The sequence below is a fragment of the Sylvia atricapilla genome, chromosome 26, assembly GCF_009819655.1.
Source record: "Sylvia atricapilla isolate bSylAtr1 chromosome 26, bSylAtr1.pri, whole genome shotgun sequence".
Taxonomy (NCBI): Eukaryota; Metazoa; Chordata; class Aves; order Passeriformes; family Sylviidae; genus Sylvia; species Sylvia atricapilla.
The window spans coordinates 3,675,613-3,684,274 of record NC_089165.1 but is presented as its reverse complement, the minus strand read 5'-3'; the positions used below and the strand labels follow the sequence as shown (position 1 = coordinate 3,684,274).

The 8,662-nt window shown below is 54.0% G+C and overlaps 1 protein-coding gene across 1 annotated transcript; it reads left to right on the top strand.

Moving 5' to 3' along the window:
- Positions 1-2,636: 2,636 nt before the first annotated feature.
- On the top strand, positions 2,637-8,432 carry KLHL26 (kelch like family member 26). Its single transcript, XM_066336085.1, has 3 exons — positions 2,637-2,836; positions 6,012-6,789; positions 7,533-8,432. The coding sequence occupies exons 1-3, from the start codon at positions 2,655-2,657 to the stop codon at positions 8,334-8,336; spliced, it is 1,764 nt and encodes a 587-aa protein (XP_066192182.1). The 5' UTR covers positions 2,637-2,654; the 3' UTR covers positions 8,337-8,432.
- The last annotated feature ends 230 nt before the right edge of the window (positions 8,433-8,662 follow it).

The window sequence follows — 8,662 nt, the reverse complement described above, 5'->3', positions numbered from 1 at the left end:
CTCTCTGGAATCCCAAGTGCTGCTGCTCCTCTTCTTTTTCCTTCATCCCCAGTGCTGGAGTGGGAGCCAAGGCCGTGGATTCAGGAGTGCTCCTGTGTCCAGCCAAAGCTGCTCTTATCACAAACCCCTTTTTTCTGCCCGCAGAACAAACACTGCTTGGTGCTGTTCTCTCACCTCTCCTCCTCCCTTTGTGTTTTCCATAAATCCCTTACTTGATTTCTCATGCTTTGCTTTGGATTTTGTTTTGTTTCCAGCTTATTTTTTTTCTCCTTAAAATCTTTTTTTTTTTTTTTTTTTTGACATTAGCGATGCTTTTCTTTTGTTTTGCCTTTTGGTTTTTTTTTTTTTTTTTTTTTTTTTTTTTTTTCCCCTCTCCTCGGGGTATTGTGTAACCACTGGATCCTTTTATTCTATCCCTGTAAATAGACAAAGGAACCAGAACACGGAGTTTTTCCTGGAGTAGCTGTTCCATTACCTGTTGAAATGAATCCCACATCCAAACACCTTTATTCCACGCAGATGCACCAACCCGCCCTGAGCTCATCCTGTAAAAGTGAATTGAGGAAAAGGAAAAAAAGAAAAAAAAAAAGAATATTTGTGCAGGTGACACTTGTTGTTTAACCTGTGCCGCCAGGGCTGTGGATGAACCCCAAGGCTGGGAGGAGGAAATGTTTGAAATCAGTACCAAAAAAACACCAAAACCACAGAGGAAAATTCTCCCGAGGAGGAGAATCCTGCAGGAGATGCAGCGTGACAAAATCACAGCAAACTCGGGGATTGTGGCAGATTTGTCCCTGTGGATTTGACCTGTCCGGAGCCGGGGCTTTGCTGTGTGGCTGAAGCTGTGTCCAGAGGCAGCATCACCTCCTTCCTCCCCCGGCAAATCCAAGCTCCAGAGAGGAGAGGAAAAGGGCTTTGTCCTGGTGAGAATCCACACCTCGCTCCCTCCAATCCCTTCCCTCTTTTTCCTCGGAGTGGACAGGCTTTTCTTGGCTTGCGGAGTGTGGATGAAGGTCCTGTCAGCAGCTGCCTTTTTGCTAATCCCTTTTATTCCGGCGAGGAATGCTCTGCTCTGAGCCTCTTTATACTGCTTTGATTTTAGGGTGGGGATTTCAGCCCGCCCTGCCCCAGCTGGACCCCACCAGCCATCCCAGAGCTCCGATGGATTTTGAGGCACATTCCTAATCCCGAGGAGTCTGAACCAGGCTGCCAAGGTTTGCTTTGTGCATCCCGGCGAGCTCCAGAGCCGCCCTCCCAGTGCTCTGATGGACATCCCAGATTTCCCCTCGCTCCCTCTCCCTAAAGCTTGCAGGAAATTGCAACCCGATAGGAGCAGAGCCCCGTCCCTTGTCCCTCATTGTTTGAGGGTTGTTTACATCCCCTTTTTTTGTTATCCCATCTCCCTGACTCTTCCCTGACCTCGCCGGCTCTCCTTTGGTCCATTGTGTGTGCGGCTGTTGTTGTTCCAGGGAGTTCTGACGGAGGAGGGTTGGAGCAAACCCTGGGATTACTCAGCCTCAGCCTACTCCTTTTTGGCTCCCTTGTTTTATTCCACCTAAATAACAATAATAATAATCATCATCGTAATAATAGCGATGATAATTCTATCTAACTGCAGCCCTAAGTGCGCTCTCCCACTGTGGATTTGGGAGCAACTCCTGCAGCTTCCCAGACTCGGGATAATCTCCTCGGGATTTTCTTTTTTGGATGTCACATCTCCATAAAACATTCCTCAAAAAAACACAGAGACCAAGCAGCAGCAGCAGGAGGATGCTCCTGGAAACATCAGCCCCATCCTGACTTTCAATCCCTGTGCTTCCTCCCCAAGAGCACCCAGGATGTTGATCCCAAAAAGTCGGTCAGAGCTGGATTAAATCTTCCGATGAATTTGGGATTTCCCACGAGAGCCGGGCTCAGGGAATCTTGTCAGTCTGTTCTGGAATTCTTTGCAGAGCATCTCTGTCCGCCCTGGAGCAGGGCTCCTGCTGTTCCCACTGACAAGTGCAGCTGAGGCCAGGCGGATCCCGGGATGCTGCTGGGGAACACGTGCCAGAGGCATGGGGAAAAGCAAGGGAATGTTGCTGCTGGGAGGGGACTGTTGACACTGCAGCTCAAAGAGCTGACGTTCTTCCAGCGCCGTGCAATATTTTGCTTTATTTTGTTGTCGTTGTTGGTTTTTTTGCTCCTCTCCTGGGGGTTGAGGCAGAAGGGAAGGATCAAATGGAGCTGGCAGGGCTGGTCTTGGCCCGAGCAGGGAATCCAGCAGCTGCTGGGTTCCCAATCCAGGGAAGGTGGTCAGGAGAAGCAGTGACTGTGACTCGGTGCCGTGGTTGAAGTCGAGGTCGGGGTGGGCTCTGGGGCAGCTCAGAGTGGACAATCACCAACATTCCTTGGAGATTGTGGCTCCCAGGAGCTGTTTGGGTGGTGTCTGGAGCCCCATGTTGTCAGCAGTGCCGGAGGATATCTGGAAAGCGTGGAACTGTTCCGTGCTGGGAGAAGGGAAACTCCAGGTGCTGACATTCTCTGGGTGGCTGCTGAGGTGGGAATTGACCTTCCAACCCCAACAATTCCCGCGTGTCCCCATGTGGCTGGGCGGGTGCCTGACCTCCTGTGCTCCTTTCAAACCAGCCTGTGTCTCTTGTTCTGTTTTTAGCATGGCTGACAAGAGCAGCACCCTGAAGTGCACGTTCTCTGCTCCTGGCCACAGCACCACGCTGCTGCAGGGACTGGCCTCGCTCCGAGCCCAGGCTCAGCTGCTTGATGTCATCCTCACCATAAATAACGAAGTGTTTCAGGTTCATAAAGTTGTCTTGGCCGCCTGCAGCGACTATTTCAGGTGAGAACCCCGCAGGGAAGCAGGCACTTCACCTTTCCCCATCCTCCTCCACCCCAAGCTTCACACCACACCCAAAAAAATCCCATCCCACAGAAGCCTTTGGAGGTTTGGTTTGCTCCAGGGGTGTCCTGCGGGCAGGTGGAGGTTCAGGATCAGTCACTCAGGTTTGTTCAGCTACAGGTAGGAGTCCAAGCTCAGGTTCTGACCTCACCTGGGCAGGTGTTGGGGCTGATTTGGAGTGGCAGTGAGGGCTCCAAAATGAGACATCCCATCCTCCTGTTCCCTTTACCCACCCCTGCTCTGTCTCTGGGGCTCCTGGCTGAGAGCACCGAGGTCCTCCTGTGGCCCCAGAAGATCTGGGAGAATTGTCCCAGCTGCTGTGGGTTGGAAACAGAAGCACCACGAGGAGCTTCCGCAGCCAAATTAATGCAGAGGGAGCTAATTGCAGGGCAGGGAGTTCAGTGCTGAGTGAAAATAGGTGTTTTATCCCCCTCGCCTCTGTCACAGAATTCACAGAATTCACAGAATTCACAGAATTCACAGAATTGTGGCTGAGGTTGGAAAAGATCTCCCAAGGTCATCAGGCTCAACCTTGTCCCCAGCCCAGAGCACTGAGAGCCGTGGCCAGGAATTCCTTGGATGGGATGGGGACTCCAAACCTCCCTGGGCAGCCCCTGCCAAAGCCTGACCACCCTTTCCATGGGGAGATTTTCCCAATATCCAACCTGAGCCTCCCCTGGCCCGGCCTGAGGCTGTCCCCTCCTGTCCTGTTGTCCCCTGGAGCAGAGCCTGACCCCTCTGGCTGTCCCCTCCTGTCAGGGACTTGTGCAGAGCCACCAGGTCCCTCCTGAGCCTCCTTTTCTCCTTTTGAGCTGCTCCTCACGACTGACTCTCTCTGTCAACCCCTTTTGGAACAGCTCTGACTGGGAATGACTCAAAGTCATTTGACTAATTTTTGGGATCTTTTTGGGGCAGCACCGAAGTGAGGGACGTGCTGGAGGTTCAGACTCCTGGAGAACTCGAGCTGGGAGTTATTCCAGACTCTGGGAGGGGTGGAAAAGGGGCTGTGGGTGGGATTTGCAGTCCCCTGATGTACAAATCCCTCCCAGCAGGTAAAAAAGACCGAGAGAAGCTTCCCTGGCATCTCTCTGCCATTCCTCAGCTGCTCTGCGTTCATTTCCCAGCCTCTTCCCTCCTCTCCCTGGGCTAACACAAACCTTTCCAGGCTGATCCAGCTCCACAATCAATCCTGGAGCTGCTCTCACCCCCAGAAATGCTCGTGGCACTGTTTCAGTCCTCCCTGCTGGTGCAGGGCCACTGCCAGGGTGGTTTCACTGTCGAGATCTAACTGCTGAGGAGGTTCCTCCTCAGAACTTCAGTGGTGCTAAAGAAGGTTGTCCTGGGGAACAGTGGCAGAATAATTCAGCTTTTGAAAACACTCTGTGGTTCCTTTTTTTTTTTTTCTTTTTTTTTTTCTCCTGCGGGAAGGGGGAGGGAAAAGAACAAACTCGAGGCATTTATATAATCAGCATTTTTAAAACCATAACACTTTCGGAGGGGGAATTGCATCCTAGTTGATGATTTGTCCTCAGCATGGCAACAATGAAGGCTTTCCTCTCTCCCTGCTCAGCTGGTGCAGGAGCACACACGTGGCTGCCTGTCCTCTGGGGCCAGGGATCAGGGCTGGGACACGGGATGTGCAGGGATTTCAGCAGAATGCTCTCATCTGCTGCACGGACAAATAATTGGGAACAGCGTTCCTGGTCACTCACAGGCAGATATTTCCTTATTTAGGTCATTTAGGATTCCTCGGGTTTATGCTGGAAGGCAGCAGGTTTTCTAGCCTGGTTTGGACAGGAAACTTGGAACTCCTGGCTTTTGACAGCGTTCCCAAGATATTCCTTTATTCCTGTGTCGATGCAGGGTCTGGTCAGCATTTTTTGGGGCTGACTCGCACCTTGGAGCCGGCGCAGGCAGCTCTGGTGACACCACGGATTTACCTTTCCCATGGAAAAGAGCAGGTGGAAAAAAAAACCAGCCCAAAACGTGCGGTTTTAAGACTTTTTATGTGACAATTCACGGGCTTGCTGGGATGTGTGTGCAGTTGTGGTGACACTCCACGTCACCCCGTGTCACTCCGTGTCACCTGCTCTGACTTTGCCTGACCAACAACTGCTCTGTCACTGTTCCTTGAGCACCAAAGGGTGCAAACCTTCACCCTCAGCCACCCCTGGGCAACAAAACCCTCTAAAACGGGCTGAAAACGTCCCAAAAGAGCCAAAAACAACCCAAACCCCACCAGTGCAGCCCCATCCCCGGCACTGGGAGCTGCAGCCTCACAGCCCTGGGTGTGGAATGTGCTTCCTGTGGAATTTCGGAGCCTCCCAAGGAGGGGATCCAGGGCCTAAGCTCAGCGTGGCCCTGGGCGAGCGGTGTGCTCGCAGCTGTGCTGAAACTGAGCCTTTTCCCCCCGATTTTTGTTTAATTGCCTGTCAGCCCCCTGCTGCCAGCGATGCTGCAGGGGCTGTGGCCCCCCTTTTCTCAGGGCTTTGGGGCAGCCTTGGGGGGCAGGTTCTGCTGGAAGACCAAAGCTGTGCAGGAGATGTGTTGCACCTGCGATTTTTGAGCCATTTCGGAGTTCCCTGCGAGGTAACAGGATAACAGGGCCTAAAGCTTTGCTGCCAGGAGTCACTGGCCTCCTACCACAGGTGTGTTCCTTCTTGTGCTCCCAAATCCTAAACCTGAAACCCTTCAGGGTACAGCTCCCAATCTCTGCTGGTGCAGATCCCGGGGGATCCTTTTAGTTTTGTTTTTGGATATCACGGATTGGTTGGTGGCCAGAATTATTCACTCCCTGCTCTGGCAGCCCTGCCTCCTTCTCGGCCCTGTGGTCTGCTCTTATTCCCACTGCCAGTGGGATTGAAAAACTTCTCCAGTTGCTGAATATTCCTCCTCAGTGCGCTGTTTATGCAAGCCTTATGTAAGTCATTGCACGCTCTCAGTTTCTCCTGGCTCGTAGAGATTTAGCCTTGATTTATTCCCCCCTTCCCCACCCTGAGAGAATCAGAGTGTTAAATAAAATCCACTTCTGAGGTGCTGCATTTTTTTGCTAAAACTGCAGGGGGGATTTATTTTTTTTTTTCTGTGTGTGTGTGTGTGTGTTGCTGACCTGCAGGGCGATGTTCACGGGCGGGATGAGAGAAGCCAGCCAGGACGTGATCGAGCTCAAAGGCGTGTCTGCCAAGGGCCTCAAGCACATCATCGACTTCGCCTACAGCGCCGAGGTCACCCTGGACCTCGACTGCATCCAGGATGTGCTGGGAGCCGCCGTCTTCCTGCAGATGGTGCCCGTGGTGGAGCTGTGCGAAGAGTTCCTCAAGTCTGCCATGAGCGTGGAGACGTGCCTCAACATCGGCCAGATGGCCACCACCTTCAGCCTGGCCTCCCTCAAGGAATCCGTGGACGCCTTCACCTTCAGGCACTTCCTGCAGATCTCCGAGGAGGAGGATTTCCTCCACCTGCCTTTGGAGCGCCTGGTCTTCTTCCTGCAGAGCAACAAGCTCAAGAGCTGCAGCGAGATCGAGCTGTTCCGCGCCGCCGTGCGCTGGCTGCAGTTCGACCCCGCGCGTCGCGCCGGCGCCAGCCAGGTGCTGCGGCACATCCGCTTCCCCCTGATGAAATCCTCCGAGCTGGTGGACAGCGTGCAGACCTTGGACATCATGGTGGAGGACGTGCTGTGCCGCCAGTACCTGCTGGAGGCCTTCAACTACCAGATCCTGCCCTTCCGGCAGCACGAGATGCAGTCGCCGCGCACGGCCATCCGCTCGGACGTGATGTCCCTCGTCACTTTTGGTGGCACTCCGTACACCGACAACGACCGCACCGTCAGCCCCAAGGTCTTCTGCCTGCCCGACGCCGCCGGGCGCCAGTTCCGTGAGCTCACCGAGATGGAGGTGGGTGTGGGCAGGGAGAGGGGGCTCCCAGGGGACGTAGGGACACGTGGGTTTGTTGTCAAGGTGGTGGGTGACAGGGTTTTGGCTACAGCCACCAGCCTCTTGGGCTGAAGGGATGCCCCAAGGAGAGAGAGAGACACGTGGGTTGTTGTAAAGGTCGTGGGTGACAGGGTTTTGGCTACAGCCGCCAGCCTCGGGTGAAGGGATGCCCCAAGGAGAGAGAGAGACACGTGGGTTTGTTGTAAAGGTCATGGGTGACAGGGTTTTGGCTACAGCCACCAGCCTCGGGTGAAGGGATGCCCCAAGGAGAGAGAGAGAGCCAGAGGTAAGAGGAGTAAGAGAGAGGTAAGCAAGCAAGACAGTGAGATCCCTGTTATAATATATTGTATCTCCTTTTGTGTTGAATATTCTGATTTACAGCGACCAACCGGCCGAGATACAAACCCTAAAGGCTTTGCATCCAGCTATGAGGACTGCTCTGTTACCATATCATCCTGTGTTCTGAACTCTAAAGGCCATTTTCTTATCCACCTTTCCCCTGATACCTTGAGGGGCTACTCCCTCCAGCCCCTTCCTTTGCTCTCACCCCACCCATCACCAGTGAATCACATTCTTCCCCCCTGCCGTGATCACATCTCAAAGCTGGCTATCCTTTCTACCTCACTCACAGGCTTCATATTTTCACTGTCTCCTGCCAGGCGATCCCATTTGCCAGCTTTCCCTTGTCTCACCTTTCCCAACAGGTTGGCAGCAGCCACTCCTGCGTGGCCGTGCTGGACAACTTTGTCTACCTGGTGGGAGGCCAGCAGCTGCAGTACCGCAGCGGGGAGGGCGCCGTGGACGTCTCCTATCGCTACGACCCTCACCTCAACCAGTGGCTGCGTATCCAGGCCATGCAGGAGAGCAGGATCCAGTTCCAGCTCAACGTGCTCCGCGGCATGGTTTACGCCACGGGCGGCCGCAACCGCTCGGGCAGCCTGGCCTCGGTGGAGAAATACTGCCCCAAGGACAACGAGTGGACCTACGTGTGCTCCTTGAAACGCAGGACTTGGGGCCACGCCGGGGCCACGGCGGGGGACAGGCTCTACATCTCGGGGGGTTACGGCATCTCCGTGGAGGACAAGAAGGCGCTGCACTGTTACGACCCTTCGGCTGACCAGTGGGAGTTTAAGGCTCCCATGAACGAGCCCAGGGTGCTGCACGCCATGGTCAGCGCCAACGGCAGGATTTACTCCCTGGGAGGACGCATGGACCACGTGGATCGGTGTTTTGACGTGCTGGCTGTGGAATATTACGTCCCTGAGACGGACCAGTGGACCACGGTGAGCCCGATGCGTGCCGGGCAGTCGGAGGCCGGCTGCTGCCTCCTGGAGAAAAAGATTTACATCGTAGGAGGTTACAACTGGCACCTCAACAACGTGACCAGCATCGTGCAGGTCTACAACACCGAGACAGATGAGTGGGAGAGGGACTTGCACTTCCCAGAGTCGTTTGCTGGCATTGCCTGTGCCCCCGTCATCCTGCCGCAGGTGACGAGCCAGAGGTGACTCCCGGGAGGGTTCTGGGGTTGTGGGAGAGAAAAGGATAAAACAGCTCCAGGTTTTCTGCTCCAGAAAGTCCCTCCTGCTGCTGCTGCTGCTGCTGCTGCTGCTGCTGGGGAGTCCTGGCAAGGCAGTTCCATCAGCAGCACTTGTCAGCCAGGCAGACTGAACAGATGTTACAGCTGGGAAAAGCTTTTTCTCTCCCCTCTCTCTTTCTCTCTCTATTTCTCTGTTGGTTTTTTTTGGTTTTTTTTGGTTTTTTTTGTGGGGGGTGAATTTTGCCAATTTTTCCTATTTTTACCGGCGCCCCAAACCCTGGCAGCTCAGGAGTC

What these genes read in the sequence shown, in the direction of transcription:
- KLHL26 (XM_066336085.1), top strand. Translation starts at nt 2,655, where the DNA reads ATGGCTGACAAGAGCAGCACCCTGAAGTGCACGTTCTCTGCTCCTGGC. An exon ending in GCCTGCAGCGACTATTTCAG is followed by an intron (nt 2,837 to 6,011) that starts GTGAGAACCCCG and finishes GCTGACCTGCAG; the next exon opens with GGCGATGTTCACGGGCGGGA. An exon ending in GTGAGCTCACCGAGATGGAG is followed by an intron (nt 6,790 to 7,532) that starts GTGGGTGTGGGC and finishes CTTTCCCAACAG; the next exon opens with GTTGGCAGCAGCCACTCCTG.